General features: G+C 53.2%; 1 protein-coding gene across 9 annotated transcripts in view; it reads right to left on the reverse strand.

Annotated features, from left to right (window-relative positions):
• Positions 1–1,279: 1,279 nt before the first annotated feature.
• The window catches only part of PAX5 (paired box 5), a 196,116-nt gene continuing 176,459 nt past the window's right edge, over positions 1,280–20,936 (reverse strand). For 2 of the 9 annotated variants that reach the window (XM_011939429.1, XM_011939425.1), the window contains 2 exons: positions 14,121–14,207; positions 5,522–5,986 (listed from right to left, as the gene is read on the reverse strand). In XM_011939429.1, coding sequence (XP_011794819.1) covers positions 5,879–5,986; positions 14,121–14,207 — 195 coding nt within the window. In that variant the 3' untranslated portion in view covers positions 5,522–5,878. Of the gene's footprint in view, positions 5,987–14,120; positions 14,208–20,936 lie in introns of all 9 variants that reach the window. The other 7 variants (XM_011939427.1, XM_011939432.1, XM_011939431.1 and 4 more) reach the window with 4 other exon arrangements.

A 20,936-nucleotide genomic window follows, 5' to 3' on the forward strand; every position in this document is an offset into this window, starting at 1 on the left:
ATGCTTGAAAAGAAGGGCGCCATTAAATGGTTTCCTCTCTGTTCCACTCCAAGGGAAATGCACCATTTGTAAATCAAAAATCCATCATCCAAAATCACTTGTTCTTAATGATGTTTTTGGAGAAGATGAGGGACGTGGACACAGGCATGGTGATTTTGGGGACATGAGCGACCAGCAGCCATAGCCACAGGATCGCGGGGCAGGGGGTGGGGGTCAAGGCAGGTGAGGCTGGTGTGGCCTCCTCCTGGCATGACTTCCTCCTGCCAGGCCTCAGAGTTGGGGAGGCGTGCATGACTGCCAAGTCACCCCCACCCTGCTGTTTTACCTGCTTCCCTCCCTGGGCCCCGATCAGCCACCTGAAGCTGATGGGTGGGTGGGTTTGTGCCTCTGTCTCTCCTGCCACAGGCTAAGTACCCTACCTGAGACGACTCCTTTGAGGCTTCGCTGATTGTCCATCAGTAGATATTAATAGGTAAGCAGATGCATTTTCTCCTTGTGTTGCTCAGGGGTCTAAGATGTGGAAAGAAGAATTTCTGGGCTTTCTGAATGGTGGCTGCATTTACCCGTCTTGGAGATGAGCTAAAGGGGACCCCTTGGATAGAAACTCTAGAATGGCAGTGACATGATTCTGAGGTCCCCTTCAATCCTGGGGTGCCCAAGAATGGAGCCTCAGTGCTGAGGAATTACCAGAAAAGGAAAGACAGACTGGTGCCTGCCTGCTCCTGGGCGGCAGCTCATTTCAGAGAAGCTGTTGCCTCATCAGGGGAGCAGGCAGGCAAGGGGCTCACGGCCTGGCCTCTGCGAGGCCCGTCGGGACCTGGTGCCACACGAGGTGCAGCAGAGCTGACAGTGGGGAAGTACACATCAGCACTGTGGTTCCCCCATGAATATGCAAGAGGGAACCCTGAGGTTTGGGGCAACAGGGGACAATAGGGGCAAGGGAGTGAAGGGGCTGCTGGGAGGTGGGGCACGCTGTGGGCTAAGAGTCGTGGCCTGACTGTCCAACTTTCCAATAATGCATTTTATTACCTTTTAAGAAATGTACTTGCCTTGGATCTCTCCGAGGCCAAAAGAACGAAAGAAATAGCTTCCCCAGGAGAGCTGGTGTGTGGCTGGGAACCATCAGAGCAGCCTCTCAGTGGGTGACAAGGCCAAGCCTGCAGAACTGGCCTCGTAGTGGGGCCACCGTGGAGCTGGTCTAGCTCGGCGCCCTGTGGGATCCACCCACGCCTGCCTGGGCCTGGCCTGGCCAGGGGCAGAAGTTGGTTTCACCCTCCCAGGAAGCTGTATCTCAGACTCATTGTGTTCCTAGGGCTGTGTCAGGGTGCTTGGTTGGTTTTTAAGATTTGCTTCCCTGGCTTGGAGCTCAATTCTGGCTGAATGTCATGAGGAGGGGGTGGCTGGAGCCACTGGCTGCCAAGGCTGGACAGTCGTTCTGGGGTGTGACTTCTGGTGAATGGATTTCACACCTCTGTGCCCTGTGGCCACATCTGAGTCTCTTCCCTGGACATGTGAAAGGCGCCCAAGCAGCACTGACCTCCCCCGAAAACTCAGCAGCTCCCCAATCCCGTCCCCAGTGCCTCTGACCTTCTACCTAATTCCACCTTGAAAGCGCAAGGTTTGCAAGAGCCCAAGATGAGGCCTGGGAGAGTGGCAGGCTCTGGGCGTGCCCGTTTCTGCCCCTGCCTTGCTGGACACCCTGAAGCGCATCTCTCACCTCTCTGGGCTCCCATCTCCTCCAAATCTGCAACAAAGGACAGGAGGTGAATAAGAAAGGGGGCAATTGACAGGCATTGGGGCTCACAGGCTGGTGGCCAGTGGGTCAAATTTGGCCCATTGACATTTTTCTTTAGGTCGACAGAACATTTTACAAGTTTTTATACTTGAATGCCACTCAGGGGGGCAGGCACTCTTCTGGGCATCTCAGGCACCACTGCAGCTTACTGTCTGGTGTCCTGGCTGAGTGGCAAGGTTACACCACCCAGTTCACCCAGGAAGCAGTTCATTCAGGGGACTTGAGATTGTGATCTGTGTTTCCAGGGGCTGTGGACATTCTGGTGGCCCTGGCTTGGGCACTCCTGCATACTGTCACAGCCAGGCCTGGAGCCTGTTCCAAAGTGGGAAGGCAAAGAAAGGGAAGTGGGGGACAGCACATGACCCTGGCACCTGGACTCCTGCAGTCAGGGCTGGACCCATGTCCAGGCCTGGTCAGGGATTATGGTGTGGCCTTGAATTGGCTCTGATACCTTCTGAGCCTCAGGGACCGCTGGGGAACAGTCTGGATGAAACCTCAGAAGCGCTGTTGTGGATTTGGTCAAAGACTCCGCAGGTTTCAATGTTCATAGGAAACAAGGCCACCAACCTCCAGGCTCCTAGGTCAGGCCAGCCTCTGGGTCCCTGTTCTTTCTTGCCTTATTGGGAGTCTGGGGGATTTCTAGGCAATGGGGGTGCAGGAGTGTCTTTAAGCCATACTACTCCTGTGATGGGAGCACAACTAGGTGGAGAGAGAATGGGGCCTGGAGATCTGAGAATTCACGTTGCCTCTATCTTGCCATGTGAGCCCCAAATGTCAATTTCCCTGTCTATAAAGTGGGCATCATGCTCGTTGCCCCACAGTGTGGTCAAGGATTGCAAAGCACCGTACAGTGTCAGTTATGGAAGGGCTAGCCTCAACTAAGGTGCCTTGGGAAGGGGATGTTGGGTTTGATGTACCATCAAATTTTTCTAGGTTGGAGCTAGACTAATGATATGAAAATTTTCATAAAATCCACAATGTCCTTTTCCAAAAGTCAGAGCGGGAACACAGGGCAGAAGGCCCATGGAGAAATGCCCCAGGCCTTCTGCCACGATGCTGGTGAGGCCCCGGACTTGTGTTTTTCCATTCAGAATTCTCTGGCATCTCCTCAACGGCTTGTGTCCTTTGGAGCCATCCTCACCAAGCTCCTGGGCAGCTCCGCCGGACTGCGAGGGCGTTGTGAATTGGTGAGAGCGGGCGTGTGTGTGTGTGAGAACATCCGTGTGCATCCGTGTGCACTTGTGCTTCTGCCTGGCAGCCCGGGAATCCAGTGGTTGTCTCACAAATATAAAACCAATCTGAGGACCAGCAAAGCCTCAGGTGAGAGAGAAAACATATGGGGGGAACACATTACAGGGCAAGAAGAGGAACAGGATGGGGAGAGGGGGCCGCTGTGGGCCAGGTGGGCTCTGCCGAGGAAGGATGCTGCATGCCTCAGGCAGCTGGCTCAGGGGAGGCTGACCTCCTCCCAACAGCCTGGAACCACAAGGATGGCAGGATCCAAAGATGTGGGTACACATCATTCCAAGAGAAGGGTGACGGGGGCAGAGGCTCAAGAAGCCTATACTGAAGACCCCTGACCCCACCACTTCCTGCTAAATGGAGGGAGGCAGGGAGAGAGGTGCCAGATAACATACCTTCTCCTACCTTACCTGACAAGTGGAGGCTGCAGCCAGCCCACCCTGGCTCCTGGAGGCGGGCTTTGGCCCCAGCTACCTCCCTTCTTTGCCCCGCAGGTTCTGGGTGAGGGCGGGGGTGGGTGTGCCTGCTGTGAGCTTGCTGGGCTCCATCCCTGGCCTAGGTGACCAGGCTTCCTTGGCAGTTCTTACAGACTGAGTGTCTAGGGCCTGGGGCCCAGAACCATCTCTCACTGCTCTTACTGTCAAATCTCCTCAGGAATAGGAGATGTGGACAGACCAGGGTGACGGGGAACACCATGGATTGGGGGTCAGGAGCCCGAGTCCCAGCCCCACCCCTGCCAGTCACTGCTTGAGGACTCCACCTTGCTGAGCCTTAGTTTTCTCTTCTGTTCCACCACCCTGTGGGAGATTTAGGGAACAAAATACTTAGTGAGGGCCAGAGGAAGTCTGCTTTGTCTCCCTGCGTGATCCTGGCCTTCCCCAAGCTGGGCCTCAGTTTCCCACAAGGGAAGTTAGGCTAGGTCTTTCTCCAGGCTCTTCTGATTCCCGCCCTCCAGGTGTTCTGGTTTCCCACTTGGTCCAAATATTAGTGGGCCTCAGGGGCCCACCCCCATCTGCTTGCTTGGAAGTGGAGGGCCTGCCCCAGATGATCCTGTCACAGCCCAGCTCCCTGGAGAGAGGAGGGGAAGGAAAGAGCTGTAGGGTGGCCCTACAGGTGACCCTGCTGCACCGAGGCAGCCAAGGCTCAAAGATGTGCAGGGTTTTGTCTGAGGTCCCACAGCCAAGACATGTGGCCAGGACCAGGACAAGACCTGCCTGGCCTGCTGATCCCAAGTCCAGCCTCTCTCTGCTCAGGCTCTCTGCCATCCTGGTGACATACAGATATGGGGGACACTGTCACCTAAGAAGACCAATCCCCCTCTTATCACTGTCATTCAGCCCAGGTTTGGACAAGGGCTCTACCTGGCTATTCTGAGTTGACAAGAGAGACTATGCAAGGAATTAAGGCCCCAGGTAAAGAGATGGTGGCATCTGGCATCCCCATGTCAAAAATCACTCCCAGGTCACACAGCAACTCCTCAGTGTTTTCCTGCCCCTCCTCCAGGAGGCCTTCCTCTGTCCCCCGGATCTTCCCGGCTGGCTTCCTCTGACCACCCTGGCCCACAGTGAGTTCTCCAAGCTCCCTCTCCAAGTTCCTGTGGCCCTTGGCCATGGCCCTGACCATTATGGCCCCTTAGATCAACAGGTGGGCATGCATTGTGCGAAATTAGCCATCTGCCCCAGCCCCAGCACCTCCATGCCCAACTGCCTGCTAAGCTCCACGAAGGCGGGGAGGGTCTGCCCCGAAAGCATGCTCAGAAGTTCTGGCTGTAGGCTGTTTGTGATCTGGGTGTGGGGGAAAGTCCTCTGTGTTAATTATTGTCTACATCACCGGAACAGGCTTGCCCAGAATCCACTTGCTGGGGTCCTGGAGGGTGGGTGAAGTATCCGTGACAGGTGTCCAAAGTGACCTGAACCTGGGCATGCCTCAGAAAACACAGTTCCAGGGGCTGAGGGAGTAGGGAGAGCCTCAGGCCCTTCCTTGGCTGGGATCAGATGATCTCCTGCATCCCATCCAGCCCTCACATTCAAAGTCCACAATGTAATCAATACCTCGGATGACATTCTGCTTCAGAACAGTAGCTGAGGAATCTCCCAGACAGTTTTCTTTGAGTTCTTTGATCTGGAAAAGAGCTGCTCATACTGCATCAGTCCCAGAGAAATGGAGGCAGGAAGCCAGGACATCTCCCCAAAGTGTGCTCCTCTTGGAGAGAGGCCTCGGGGGAGCCTGCAGCACAACCAGCCCAGTGAGACTTCTCGTGAAGATACTAAAGAAGGAGGGATGAGCAGGAGGCTGGGACCCAAGGGCGGCATCCTCAGTCTCGAGGACAGCTCCGAGCCCACCTGCCAGGGTCACCCAGGGCAGAGAGGATGCTCTGCCACAGGTCTAAGATGTCCGGCGACGCACCAAAAGTGCAAGATGCATCGTGGGTGGAGCAGTCTTCTCAGTCGGACCTTCTGGCCCACAGAAAAGCAAGAAGGTATTTACATGGGTGCTGCTGAAGCAACAAAAGCAAGCTCTTCTTCCCAGGCTGGGGTGGTTACGATGGATGGTTAGAGAGCTGGGGGACTGGCAGGCTAGGCTGGGGCTGCGGTTATTTGCAGAACAATCCGTTTGTTTGCAGAGACCCCATGGCCATTGGGAGAAGCTCATAGATTGGTTTTTAGAAATGGACAAGCATCCAGAAGTCCAACGGCCCCACCATAGGGCCCCAGAGTCCCTGGAGGAAGAGGGCAGGAGGGGAGCTTCAGGCAAATGGGGGATGCTGGGGGACGGTCTCATGGGCTCATCTGGCTATCTTCAGGAGGGCTGGGCAGCTGTCACCCTCAATGATATGTGCCATCAGTGTTTGGTGCCCGCCCGGCTCCAAGGGTCAGTGACGGTCATAGGCAGTGGCGGCTGCAGGGGGGGCGGCTCCTCGGGCGGCAGCGCTATAATAGTAGGGGGACCCTGGAAGAGACGGGAGAGAGCACTGAGGTCAGATCTGGGGTCCCCTTTCCACCAGTCTCCTCCACTTCTGTCCTTTCTTCCCCTTACCCAGCCCAGGCCACCATCCTCTCTCACCAAGATCTCTGTCCCAGTCTGTTCCCCAAATGGCAAGTCCCACCAGGGCCACAATCTGCTCACAAGATTTCGAGGCTCCTCACCATCTAGTGCTGGGGTGCGGAGCCTGGGGCCCGTGGGTCCAATCCTCCCAGCTGCCCATTTTAGTGAATAACATTTTACTGGAACACAGTCTGGCCTATGCATTTAGGCATTGCCCATTACTGCTTTACTGCTATTATGACAGAGTTGGGTAGTTGCAACAGAGACACTATGGCCTGCAAAGCCTAAGATATTTACTCTCTGGCTCTTTACAGAAATCATTTGCCAACCCCTGACCTAGAAGATAAAAACATGAAAAGCATTCCTTTTGTTTGCCCTGCAGGTACTCTATGATCTATCCCCAGCCAGCATCTCTGAATTCATTTCCCTCAGGGAAGGCCCCTCCTGCCCACACTCATACATCATGCTGAAGCTGGACGAAACTCCTTGCAGCTGTCTCGAATATACATAATGCGAACAGATGAGCACATCCTCTGTGCCTGGCCCTGCTAGGGCCTGTGCAGGTATTATCTCATTTAAACCTATGGGGTAGGCACAGCTTAGCTCATGCTAGCATACTCTCCTGCCTCTGGGCCTTTCCCCACGATGTACTTCCTGCCTGGAACTCTTGGCCTGCACCCTCACCCCCTTTTGCAGCCTGTTAAACTTCTATGCCTCTTTCAAATCTCAGAGCCCTGTCTCCTCCTCTGGGAAGCCTCCTGCCATGAGCTCACACTCCCCTGTAGTCTGCCCCTATGCTATGATTACTTCTTTCTGCACTTCCCCCATCCCTGGATGGAGGGCCCCCAAAAGGCAGAAGCTGGGTTCTGCTCTTCTTGGGAGTCTGTCCCCAGTTCCAGCCTGGAGCTGTATGTGGCACCTGCTTGGCTGGATTGGATGTGTAAACCAACCAACTTTGCTGAGTGAGCAAACAATAGTGAAGACACCCCTTGCCCATTCATTCATTCACTCATTCATTCACCACTCATTTCCTGACCCTGCGGGGGGCAGGGCTGGGCAATAATGGGGCAAACGCCAGCCTGACACAGGTTAATATTCAGAGTGGGAAGGGGATCCAGGGTCAGAAAGAAGCTCTGGAGAGTGCAAGATGGTTCTAGCAAGTTGGCTTTCTGGAGGAGGCGGGGCTTGGAGGACATGGGGACTCTGGGGAGCATGTGTGAGACAGGGTGGGGTGCAGGCCCCTTTTGTGACCTCAGGAAAGCAGAGTGAGGGCACTCGGGCAGACGCTGGGCTCCTCCCATTGCCTCCAGCTGCTTTCTTTGACTGTACCCTTTGGCCAAGGCCTCCAGAAGCCCTGCTCTGCTAAAGTTCCCTCTCAGGGATGAGGGGGACTGGGAGGGCCCAGGGCGACCAGCAGATTCTCAGAACCACAGAAGTTGAGCCACTAGGCCAATGTCCTCCTTTTACAGGTGGGAGAACTAAGGTTCAACAAACCCGGGTCATATGCCCGAAGCCACAGACTCTCGGCACAGGGCCTGGCTGGGGGTTTGGGTTGTCAGCTCCAGTTTGAGGCTCTTTCCACTACAATATAGTTCAAGGCCTACACATCTATACAGAAACAGGTTTATGCAAGTGGGCAGCGGCTAGGGCCCCATCAGCCTGCCACAGACTGCACACCTGCTGGGATATGACTGGCAAGCTTCTTCACTCGCCACGTGAGGTGGCTCATATTTATTCTGCACTCTCACCCAATTCCAAACCAAATCCTGGCACTTCTCCCAGAGGCAGGCTGTGCATCCCACATCCAAACATCTGAAATCTGAAAGGTTCCAAAATCGGAAACTTTCTGAGCATTGACATGATGCTCAAGGGAAATGCTTGTTGGAGCATTTTGGATTTCAGATTTTTTTGATTTGGGAGCTCAGTTGGTACAATGCAAATATTTCAAAATCTGGAAAAATCTGACATACTTCCGGTTCCAAGCATTTTGGATTAGGGAGAGTCAACCTGTACCATAACTGGGGGCTGAGTCCTGGAGTCTGCCAGTCACATTCTACCACTTCTTGGCTAGCAGACCTTGAACAAGTGACTTCACCCCTGGGCCTCAGTTTTTTCATCTGTAAGAGGGGGCGACAAGGGGACAACTGCAAGGGCACCATGAGGTAAGGCTGTGAAGGAGCCGTGAGGATGGTTACTTTTCTACACAGCTTATATCCATTAACTCTTAGTTTCCCATCAGGTAGGAATGATTATTGTTCCCATTTTACCATTGAGGAGACTGAGGCACAGAGAGGTTAAGTGACTTGCCCAAGGTCATACAGCTAATATGTAATCAAGAGGGTGGGATTAGGGGTGACACTTTGGCATGCACCACTTCTCCTCCCCATTCAGCCCTAATGAGCCGATGTACTGCTCCCTGCCCATCCCCGCAGGGAGGCAGTATGGCAGTGGAGGAGCTAGTACCTTGCTGTGCTGTTCCAGATGGCAAAAACACCAGCCCCATGCCTAAGTATTCCCTGAGATGGGTTTTCTTCTGCCGCCTCTTCTATCACCTCCCTGGCTGCAGTTCTGACTCAGAGACCCCTGTCAGCCTTCCTCTGTTCTCTCTTCTGTGGGATGGGGACAGCCACCCATGGAGTGTCTGCAGTGTCTGCCCTTCCTCCTGCCTGCAGGTGATTCCAGAGGAAGGCGGGCGTGAGTGCATGAGAGGGGTATGCGTACACGAAAGGGACATGGCACAAAGGCAGGGCAATCACAGGGCTGCCCTACACACGGGCCCCAAAGGACAGGAAACGGAAGTAGAGTCTTCTCCTTGGAGGATCCCTGGCTTGACCCTCCAAGCGCTCGACCCCGGCCACCTCTCACCCGGGAGTCTGACCCACTACCTCCCAAAGCCAGGCTAGACCTCCAGTGGGCCTCCGCGTGAGCACTTGCATTTACCGTGAAAAATGAAAACATCACCTCACAAAGCACTCCGTCTTCCTGGCGCCCATTAGACCTCCATCTAGAATAAACTTGTCCTTTCTTCTGTCATTTTTCCTCTCTAATTCACATTATCATCAATTTACTGCTTGACACAGTCATTCCCGGCTCTGCTTTCTCTCTAATCCCTTTACAGCGGCCACAGGCGCTCCTATTCTAATCCTAATTGACCTCGTCTGGCCTTTCTTCCTGCCGGGACCAGGACCGCAGCCCCCTTGCCAGCCTGGGGCCCCGGTGGGATGCTGAGTCACAGCTGCCCTGGCTGAGGGACATTCTCCCGAGAAGTCAAAGCACCCCAGTCCTTCTGCTTCATCCCCTGGCATCGCTGATCCTCACCTTGGCCGTTCCTGGGAAGGCAGCTTCAGCCAGGCTGGCCGAGGTGTCGGCAGCACTTGCAAGGGTGTGTGCCAGTGGGAGTGGGGATGTGAGCGTGTCTGTGTGTGTATGTGCATGTGTGTGCGTGTGTGTGTGCATGTGTGTGTATGAGGGTGTGAGCATGTGTGTGCTTGTGTGTGTGCTTGTTTGTGCATGTGCATGTGTGCGTGTGTGTGTGTGTGTGTGTATATGTGGGTGTGCACATGTGTGAGTGCATGCATGTGTGAGTGTATGAGTGTGTGAGCGTGTCTGTGTGCGAGTGCAGTGTGAGCGTGTCTGTGTGTGCATGTGTGTGCATACATGTGTTAGTGTATGAGTGTGTGTGAGCGTGTGTCTGTGTGTGCATGGATGTGTGAGCATGTCTGTGTGCGTGAGTGTATGAGTGTGTGTCTGAGTGTGTATGTGTATGAGTGCGTCTGTGTGTGCGTGTGTGCACATATATGTGTGTGTGTGCATGAGCATGTGTCTGTGTATGAGTGTGTGAGCATGTCTGTATACGTGTGTGAGTGTATGAGTGTGTCTGAGTGTGTGTGCGTGTGTGCATGTGTGCATATATGTGTGTGCATGAGAGTGTGTGTCTGTATGTGTGTCTGTGCACGTGGGTGCGTGGGCGCATGTGTGTGCATGTATGTGTGAGTGTGTGCATGAGTGTGTGTATGTGTGTGTCTGTGCATGTGTGTGTGTGTATGAGTGTGTGAGCATGTCTGTGTTGCGTGTGAATGTGTGTGTGTGAGTGCTGCTCATGCTAGTGTGTGAGCTGCTGCTAGTGTGTGAGCATGTCTATGTGTGCATGTGAGTGTGTGTGTGTAGTCTGCATGTCTGTGTGTGTGCGTGTGTGAGTGTATGAGTGTGTGTGAGCATGTGTCTGAGTGCATGAATGTGTGAGCGTGGGTCTGTGTGCATGTGTGTGCATGTGTATGAGTGTCAGCGTGTCTGTGTATGTGCATATGTGTGTGAGTGTGTGCGTACGTGTGTGTCTGTGTGTGTGTGCGTGTGTTTAGAGTCTCACCTGTTCCACAGCCCACCAATGTAGCAGGAGCACCAAGGGACCTCTGGACAGGTTTCCATGCCCTGACGCCCTCCCCAGATGTCACAAATAATCCGTGTAGGTCTCCCTGCCCTGGGGCATTCTCTCACGCCATGCCAAAGACACTATGGGGCAGGGCAGCCAGGAGAGGTGAATGGGCCTGGAGCTATTTGCAAAGCTGTGGGTTGGGGAGCCAGCAATCTCACCCATCTTCAGGAAGGTGGAATCACTGCTTCCTCTGCCCTGCACATCTCAAGAGAGCATGTGTGCAGCCCCTGTTGGAATGAGGCTGCAGGGATGACTATCCTCAATTTACATCCGAGGCAACTGAGGCCCAGACCTGCCTAGGCTCATCCAGGTTACATAGAGTTGGGCAGCGCAGGGACCATTTCTCATGTTTGTTGCTGCCCAATATTGTGTGTGCTCTTCCCGTGTTTGTAGATTCTGCAGTAGGAGGCCTGCTTCTTTGAGCCAGAAGTCAGAACCCATCCTCCCAGCTTCCCTTGCTGCTAGGGCACAGGAGTGTTACATGGGCTCTGCCAATTAGACTTTCTTGTATATGACCTTGATTGAGAAGGGAGTCACTTGAAGCAGTGGGCTGGGGGACTCTATCTGTTGGGAGTGGCTGGCAAAGGCAACCAGCTTTGGCTGGGGGCAGGACAGAGCTTCTGGTGCCTAGTCCCGAGCACCTTGGGTAAAGTTATAGCAGAGTGGAGCTGCAGGGTGGGTGCCGGCTGGCAGCAGGGCTGCTGATGCTAGTGCAACACTGGTTGTGTGGTTGGTGTTGTCCTGGCTGTGTCCCATGCCTACCTCTTTTCGGTCCTCCTGGAGATTCTAGAAGTCCCAAATATCCCTTAAATAATTCGTTTTCTGCTTAAGCCAGTCAGAGTGGATTCTGTTGTTTGCAACGTAAAGTCTGACAGATACAGACAGTAACCTGCTTTCAAAGCTGGACCAGAGCCAGTCTCATCACTCACACACAGGTCTGAGTATTCAGGACTCAGGACTCCCAAGGCCTGTTTCTACAGAGGGGTGAGGACTCTTTTCCTGGCTTTGGTGTTGTTCAAACTGTGAATCAGCCAGGGAGAGTAGAGTACAACATCACACACTGGTTCCAGAAATAGGCTCTGGTGTCAGGGTGACCTGAATTTAAATCCTCCTCTGCCACCCGAATGCTGTGTGACCTCAGGTGAATTAGTTCACCTTTCTGAGCCTCATTATCCTCTTCCGTATAATAGAGATAATAATATGTGCTCTGTAGGGTTGCTGAGGGGACGAAATCAGATAGCCCACGTGGAAAGAGTTTTGGGTGCCTGGTACAATTAGCAAGTGCTTATGCAGATGAATGGAGTTTTGCTTCCTCTTCCTCCTCTCCACGCTGTCTCTGGGCCCCCTAAAGGTACTGAGCACTTCCCAGCACAGACACCCCTGCCTGAGGCTCCCACCCACAGCCTGTGAGCTCCCTGGGACAGAATGTGCATCTTTTCCACAACAGGCACACAGCCCAAGCCTAACAATTGGAGCTGTGAACTAGATTTCACTCCAGCTTGAGTAGCAAAAGCCTTGGATGCGGTCTAGTCCCACCCTCCCCTCCCTATCCCCTCAGACCTACACAGTCAGGTCCAAACTCCCCAGCCTGGCCTTCAAGGGGCCACTCTGTGCACACTCCACAGATTGCCCTACCTCCTACACCAAGCCTTTGCCACACGTGCCTGAGCTGTTTCTGCTAATTTATGTTTCCTGAATTCCCAGGCGAATAAATGACAGGCACTATCAACCTCTAGGACTCCTTGTATAAATGAGAAAAAGGTGTCCCTTTTGAGCAGGTACAGCCCCGTGCCAGGGCTCAGGGTTTTGTGCCATGCATGGGCTGGGGTTCAGCTCCCACCTGTCCCCTTGGGTAGTGCACAGTCATGTGTGGCAGCCCTGGGTCACCATGGCCTCCTTGGGGTCACCTCTCCATCAGAACGAACCCCTCCCACAAGCCAGTGTTCAGGTCTCCTGCGTGCCATATCCCCTGGGGTCTCCCAGAGGACTGGGATCAGGGCTCTGCCTGAGGCAGATTTCCAGGGAAGGACTCCCAGGTTTGGGCCTCAAGACTCATCTCCCTACCCCCACCCCTGCTTGAAGACACTGGTTCAGGGAGCTCACAGCCAGCTCATGCCTCCCGTTTCCTGAGACTGACGTCTGGGTCAACTCAAATAGTCCACTTAAGAAAAAAACATTAGGTAAGTGGATATCTTGGTTCGATACTTAGAAATGATTTTGACCAAAACCAAAAAAGGAGTCTGAGAAGAGATCAATCTGCAGATTCTGCCGCTCTTGGAGACCACAGATAATAAGAAGCTAGGAGTCTTCTGCAAGGCTTGAAATCTCCTTCCTCAGGGACCCGCAGCACTAATGGGGATTGTTTCTTATTGAATCCCCAAGTCATCCATGACACATCAAAATCCTTTAGACAGCCAAAGGCCCCAAGTGCATGGAATGGTAGTAGCAAGAGAGAAGTGCTTTCCATACTGTGTGTCTGTCCTAATCATCAAATCAGGTGTGGGAAGGAGTCAAGGCTGAGATTACATGGCCTTTTTCACAGACCTATGGCTTGGCAACTTGAGTTTGAAGACACCAGGTTATGGCTTTTCTGATGAAGCCTGTTTCTCAGTCCTAAAATAATTAAGGATCCAGGGAATTAAAAGTTCTTCCTTAAGGAGGCCTTGTTAAGTTGGACAGATAAACCTGGGTGGTCTCAGAGGGCCCTTCCATGTCTGACCTTTCACTGCTGTAAGTGGAAAATTCTTAGCTGACTGCTGGGGGAGGGTTTCATGTTGCTGCCTGCAGGCTGATTGGCCAGCTCCACCTCCCAGATGGTGAGTGATATCTTTGAGCCCATGCCTCTACTTCATGTCCCAGAACCTTTAGCTCCAACTGGCACTTATTAGCTGGTTTCATGTAAGCTCATTCCAACAAAACAGAAGGCTCCTCTTGGCCTTCTGAAGGCCAAGTTAGACTTGCATGGTCTTTGCAGTGGCCCAAATCTTGATGACATTCACAGATAAGACTGCCACCAGTCATGGACAATCTGCCAATCCAAGGCTTGGGCAGAGGGTGGGCACCAGCTGAGCTCTAAATGACATGCTTTGTCAGACCTCCAGCCACGGGCAACCAGGTTCCAACGGAGCCAGCTCTGGTGATGTCCATGCAGATATCACTAATCAATCACTGGGCATCAGGGCCTTTATCAAGATAGTCTCCAGGCAGCCACTACCAATCAATTCAAAGTTGGTATCTTTACTGACACTTATTTAGAGAGTTCTTGCCTGAATATTTCATGATTCTTAAGAAATACAAGTTACTCACAGGTAGGCACTACTTTTCCTACCTTCCTCTTTCTCCTTCAATGCCCCTTTTTTCCACTGTTTCCCTTCTGTGCCATTTTTCCTAACCCACCAAAACATCTGGGGGAGGGAGGAGGGCATGGGCAGGGCTACAGCAGTGTTTACTACCCTAAGGCCCCCACTATACTCCATGTGCCTGGGCAAGCTACCCACCCACCTCAGTGACCAGACCTCAGGATGTCGAGGGACCCAGGCCAATGAGGAGGCCTGGATGGGGCAGCCGATGGCCCAGGGGCCCCGCAGGGCCTCCGCCAGTACTCACCAAGCAGCCCTGGGTTGGGGAACCTCCAGGAGTCGTTGTACGAGGAATACTGAGGGTGGCTGTAGGGACTCCCGGAAAACTCACTCCCTGTGCATGGTGAGTGGAGAGAGAAACAGGAAGCAAACGTCAAATCCAGTTCAGAAAAGGCCCTGGGTCCCAGCCAGCCTGGTTACCAATGGCATTTGCCTCTTCTATGAACTTCAGGAACTTTTGTAACTAACAAAAGCAAGTCGGGTCCACATCCTTATGGATTAGGCAGCTGTCACTGGCATTGTCTGTATTTCCCCTCCTTATCAGTGGGAGTGAACAGCAGACTCTCACATGTGTACCATGGAACTCCCACGTTGTTCCGTGGCCCCATTTGCCAGATGTTCCTTGGGGCCATTGGCCCATTTTACATATGAGAAGGCTGATGCTCAGGTCGTCTCACGAAATGGTCTTGATACACCTTGCTAACTTCAAGGCTGCAGACTGCTTGGTTCTCATTCCCGAGTGAAGCCAATCCAGGACCTCAGGATGGGCTCAGTTCTACCCCCCACCTGCTCCTGAGTGGCTCTGGACAGAGAACCCAAAGGTAACCTCAACCCTAGCCTGGCCCTCTGTGCTGTGAAGGCAGGGGTGGCTGTCCCTGGGGCCTCAGTCTCGTCAGGAAGATGAGACTTGGGTAGAGGGTGGGCACCAGCTGAGCCCTAAATGGTATGCTTTGTCAGACCTCCAGCCACGGGCAACCAGGTTCCAGAGGGCCTCCAGGTCCTCTGCCTGGAGGAGGCAGACAGAACTGTACTGAAATGACTGTGGTGAAATGAAACGACAAGCCAAAGGGCTAGGGGAGCACAGAAGAGGGAGTGGTTGGGGCCTTTTGGGCACTGGGGAGGGGCAGCTGTTGGCAGCTGTGGGTGTGCTTGGGCAGGAGCTGTGAGGTGTGCCAGGGTGTGAAGAGCATTGTGGGGCAGGTGGCACTTGAGCATGGTTCACTCTGGCCAGGTGCTCAGGGAGCAGTGATGCCTGCCTCTGGCACTTCCCTGGGCTGTGGGTGCCAGTTCCAGGAGAGCCTCTTTACTACTGGCTAGGTCACTAGGAGGAGAGTTCACAATTCTGTCCCTTACCACCTTGCTGCCTTGGTCTTATAGCCGGTAGGGCCTGCCTGTCCTTCCCCCATGGCTAGGGGCTCCCAGGGGCTCCTAGAGAGTAGACTTCAGCCTGAACTCATTGCCAGGTGCCCAGTACCCGGCAGAGTGTATTCAGTAGAGGCCCTGGAACAGGGCATGGAAAGCTGGCTTCTGCTGGGTACAGAGCATGGGAGCCCTTCCCTGCTGGATGTGACAGGACTTACATAGCCCCATAAGCCCACCTGCAGCCCAAGCCTGCCTCCACCATCCCCTACAAGGATGCTTACAAAGGGCCGAAGGGTGAGAGATTCCGGAAGGGGCCAGCCAGAACCCTGGACCAAGAGCCAAGAGCCTGCTCTCTCCCCTGCAACCCAAGCCTAGAGATGGGCCCCTGGGGCTCTGCCAGGTGGGGCAGGAATAATGAAGCAGGACTGAGGGTCCAGCCGCTCCCACTCCCTAGGTCTAGCTGGCTGGCTTCCCCTGCACCTACAACCACAGGCAGAGCATGTCCACACACACACACACACACACACACACACACACACACGCTCATGCTCCTCCTTGGGCCTCTCTGGGGGACACTCCCAGCCTGACAGGCTGAGCCTTCCAATTCTCTGTTTTTTATGCCTCAGTGGTCAGGGTGTCAGGTTCCGGCATGCAGCGGGAAAGCCTGGTGACAGTGGGCCGCAGCCGCCTGGTCCCGGCATATCCATCAGCGCCACGCAGCCTCCTCCTCCTCAGGGGCTGGTGGGGGAGTAGAGAGACAGTGTAGCCTGGAGGACACGGACAGCACCCTCCCCTTGGGGCTCTGGGCACCCATGGAGCTGCCCTATCAGAGGCACTTCTTGACAGTGCCGAGCCCAGGGCATTGGGCTACTGTGGCAAAGGCCACCTCTGCATCTTTGTTTAGCATCGCCTCTGCTGCCTGGCCCAGCTCCAAGGCCACTTCTTCCAGGAAGCCTCCCAGATCTCCAGCCCCACAAAGTGCAAGTCTCAGGTCCATCTGGCTGGAGTTAGTTCATTGTGGACATGTTATCCATCCCTAGATTGGCTTTGGCTTCTGCAAAGGGCCATAAACAGCTCCCAATTCCTTCACAGAATGTACCTAAGTCAGTGTCACCCATGATCCTTGACCCTGTCTCCACCTTCCTGGCCTTACAGTGGTGAGTGTAGAGGTCCTTGGATACCTCTTCCTCTGGGAAGCCCCTCTCCCACCCCTCCTCAGCTGGCCCCAGTCTCCCGTGTGGTTCTGCAGCACTGGCTTTGCCCTGATCTACAGGGGAGTCCGTTGTGCACGGGCGTGCTTGGCCCTGCAGGTCCGTTGGATTCCTCTCTGCACCTGTGTGCCACCCTCACCCCAGCTTGATGCCCAGTCCACAGCAGACAATGGATGTCTGAACAATCCCTGGTTGCTCACCAGCTCTCTGCAGCACGGGGAAGCCTTCCCTGATCACTGTTTTTAAAAGGGAAGCTCCTTCCACCCATCTCTCTTTCCTGCTTTTTTTTCCTCCATAGAGCTGATCACAATCGAGCCTGTCTTGTTTATCCTTCATCTTATTCTAATCTGCCTCTTCCACTAGGATGTAAGCTCGATGGGGGCAGGGAGTTTTGTCTGTTCACGTCTTGATCCCAACCTCTAGCATAGTGCCTCGCCTCTAGTAGGCAGGAATAATTATTTATTGAATGAATGAATGAATGAATGAGGACTCCTAGGTCAATCAGGCACATGCTTCCAGAGCAGACTCTCTAACTCAGGCGATGGCTCTCACTACCTCCGTTATTAGTACCCATAGCCAAGGGTGTGTTGGATACCTGCTATGTGCCAGGATCCAAATAAATTTCTCCTATTCCATTGCCCACCACATCATACTGCCCCTTGGTGGGAGAAATGAGCCCACTAGGGACTGGCTTGCCTGGTGTGCTAAGAGTGGTAGTGTGGTGGGCATCCCCAACATGGGGCCCCTGCCCTGTGAGAGCAATACACTCTGGGTAAGGGGTGTTTGACCATGTACAGGTCATGAGACTGACCTAGAGGCTGGTTCAGCCACCTGCTAGGGACTCTGCGATGGTGTCTGATTATCTGAAGTGCCACATAGGAAGCTGTCTGAGTGTAGGGAGCCCTCACCCCATGAGATGCGGAGAAGCCAGGTCCTCAGTCACCAGTCCAGAGAAGGCCTAGGAACACTTTCTGGGAGTAGAAGGGACCATGTGAACCAGGCCTTGAAGGGTGGGTAGGACTTTGATGGCAGAGAGAAGCAGGCATTCCAGGCACACGCAAGGTCTGGCAGTGGGGCTGGGCAGAACGTGGCCCCTGAATGGCCAGGTCTCCCGTGAGACCCCAGCAGAGGCAGCTGCAGGGCAGAGCAGGTGTGGGGCAGGAGTGTAATGCTTTTCTCCCATTAGGGCTGGGATCAGCCAAGGCTTCAGACTGGTGAGTGCCAGAATCTGGAGGACAGACTGGAGGAGGACACGCTGCAGTCAGGGGGCCCCTCCAGGTGGCTGCGGCCACGGTCTAAGCAAGCGGGACTGGACCTGAGAGATGACACAGCAGTGGCATCCTTAGGCACAAAATGATGTTCCTCATGTGCAGGAAGGACGTTCTCGGGGAAGGAAATGAGGGCCTCCAGAGGTGCAGCCAGCAGGCCCAAGACAAAGATCCCACAATGAACCCCTTTCAGATGACTGTGCCCAGCACAAGGGACACCACGGGCCCTTCACCTCCTCCTAACTGACCCACGCTTTTGGCGTCTCTCAAAAATACTAAAGTGGCTGAAGAATGTCCCGAGAAGCCTGAGCCTGAGATGATGGTGGGAAAGTGAGTCTCCACCTGGAAATGGGGCAGAAATCTTAAGGAGAATATAGGATTTTCCCACTTGGTGGCAAATGAGGGTTTGAATCAATTTTGTCCTGATTTCAAGGTGCCAGGTGATGCCGGCCAGCTGTTGGGATTATTGGAATCAGAGAACGGCGTCGTGGGGTCAGAGGAGGCAACTGCCTGAGCAAAGGCAGGGAGGAGGGGCGGGCAGATGGCCCACGATGGGATTCCAGGGCACCCGGGCTGATCCCCTTCTCCAGATGCTGCTGACAGAACTGAGAACAGAGGGCTGGTCCCCTTCTAGGCCATGCTCCAGGCCACACCCAAGGTGTGCTCTGCTCTTGCCCAGAGCTGCCCATGCTGGAGGAGAAGACAGAAAATGGCCCTTGAAGTCACACAGACCCAAGATCCAGTCCCGGGCTCTTCCTCTGCCAAGCTGTGTGGCTTTGGGCACATGCATTCACCTGTTGAGTCTGTTTCTTCATCTATAAAATGGAGGGAAGGAAGATCCCTACTTCTTAGGGCTTATGGAGAAGATCAACTGACTTCAGGTTTGCAGATGCTCTTTGCAAACCCCTGTGTGGTGGGAACTAGGTACCTTCTCTCATTGATCAGAGAGAAAACAAACTCAGAAATTCTGCCCCCACCCAAGCCCTCTGATCCCAGCTCCTCCCCCTGCCCCTTCACCCTTTGATCCTGGGCAGGTGAAAAGAGGAAACCCAGCGACAGAAAGAAATACAGAGCTGTGGAAGCGTCAGAACAGGAAAGGACTGGCGAGATCGACACACCCAACACACCCTGTGTTGCAGATTGGGAAACTGAGTCTCAGAAAGGAGAAGGGACTTGGCAGAGGCCCCGCACATGCAGTCCCTCAGAGGATGGGAAGACAGGAGGGGAGGGCCGCGTGGGAACTGTCTGATGGTGGCCTTCGGAGAAAAAAAATGAAGAAGGCGAGACTAGAAACAGAACGCTGGCAGTCAAGGCGCAGTTCCAAGGCCATGGCGCCTCATCCTCACAATAATCCCGATGAGGAGGACACGGAGCAGAGGAGCCCAGGCTGGGGCAGAAGGAATGTGGCTTCCCACTGGGCATCTCAAGGCTGACAGTCACTCCCTGCATTCGCCTAACCCCGAGCAATGCACTTCTTCCTCCTTTCATGCAACAAATTCATCTTATGTTGAACCTCACCAACCTGTGCCATCACTCATAGTCACAGATGATCAGGCCTGGGATGAACTTTAGAGATACGTTCCCTCAACCTTTCTATCCCCAGGGTCTTTTAGCCAGTCAGGAACAGAGCAGGGCCTGGGACCCTGGCTTGTATTCCCAGACCCCAGGGATCCCACCATCCCAAGGAACACCTGGTTGAGTTGGGCCAGCAGGAGAAAGGGAAATCTTCTCATCACACCCTTCTTCACCACTGATGTATTTGAAATTTTCCAAACATACAGCAAAGTTTAAAAAATGTTATAGTGAACACCTATGTAGCCACCGCCTAATTCTACCACCAATATTTTCTTATGCTTGCTTGTCATATAGATCTCCAACCCTCTAGCCTTTCCTTCATCTTAATGTGTATTTCATTTCCAAGTAAATGCAAACATCAGTACACTTTCCCCTAAGTACTTCAGCATGCATATAATTAACTGAAGTTCATTATTTGTTTACAAGTTTTTTCTTTGGATATAAAATTTACACATAATGAAACACACAAATCTTAAACGTGCTACTGCTGTGTTTTGACAAATGCATAGACCTGTGTGACCCAAACCCTTACCAAGATATATTAATAGAACGTTGTCATCAGCCCAGAGAGAAAATTCTGTCATTCTGAAGAAGGGGGCCTATTGACCAACCGAGAACCCAGCTCTCTGGGGATGTAACTGAGTCATCCCCCCATGAACACAGAGCTCTGAGGTCAGCACTGACAGCCCCAAACCCCGATGAGTGAAAGGGCCCCCAACCTGCAAATTCAAAGTTCCTCCAAAGCCATTACACAGAACAAAGCTAGAACGTCTTTCCTCAAAGATGCAGAGAGAAAGCAGAGCCTTAAGAAATTTCAGATAAATGGTGGGTTTCCCCAGAACAGTATTGTCTTCCAAATATAGAAGATGTGACTGTAAAAACCAATGCACTAACTAGAGAACACTGATTAAAATAAAAAGCTTAAAAAGGGGTTATGATAAGATGCACTTAACGCAGCTGTCCTGCAGATCCCAGAGGCAGAAGCATCACCAGATTCAGAGGTGTTTCCAGCTTCCCCTTCGCTCAAAGCTCAGAGATGGCAAGGAAGTCAAAGTTTCCTAAAATTCTCAGAAGTGACAGGTAAACGGGCTCAGTATAGCTCTTAATTAACCCAAAACGACACCTGCCAGATGACGGGGATTTGCAGAGCGCACTGGGGGCCGACCCCGTCTGCAGATGGTGGGCTCCCACCTCTGCTCCAGACCTTGGCCGGCTGCAATTAGCATACGGAAAGTCTTTCAAAGTGACTTCGCAGCCAAGTTCTGTTTCTGAAGGATTCAAACTGGGCTTTGAGAGAAAATCTCTGCAGAGGAGAAGGAAGAAGAAACAATTGAAAAGGACCATGAGGTTTCTTCAGCTCCTCTTCACGGCTTTGCAGAACTGCATGAAGTGCACGGTGGCTCAGGGATCAGCGGGTACCCGGGATGTTGCGAGACCAAACTGTTGACGACCAGAGTGAGCGTAGGCATCACAAGCAGCCTCAGCCGGGCTTTCATGATACACATGGATGGATACTCCCGATATACACGTACACATGCTTATAATGTATATGTGTATGTATACATAATAATATATGTAATATGTATAACATACAGATGTATGCATGTTGGATGTGTATACACACACACATACACACACACTGGATTC

Source organism: Colobus angolensis, unplaced genomic scaffold, assembly GCF_000951035.1.
Source record: "Colobus angolensis palliatus isolate OR3802 unplaced genomic scaffold, Cang.pa_1.0 Scaffold181, whole genome shotgun sequence".
Taxonomy (NCBI): Eukaryota; Metazoa; Chordata; class Mammalia; order Primates; family Cercopithecidae; genus Colobus; species Colobus angolensis.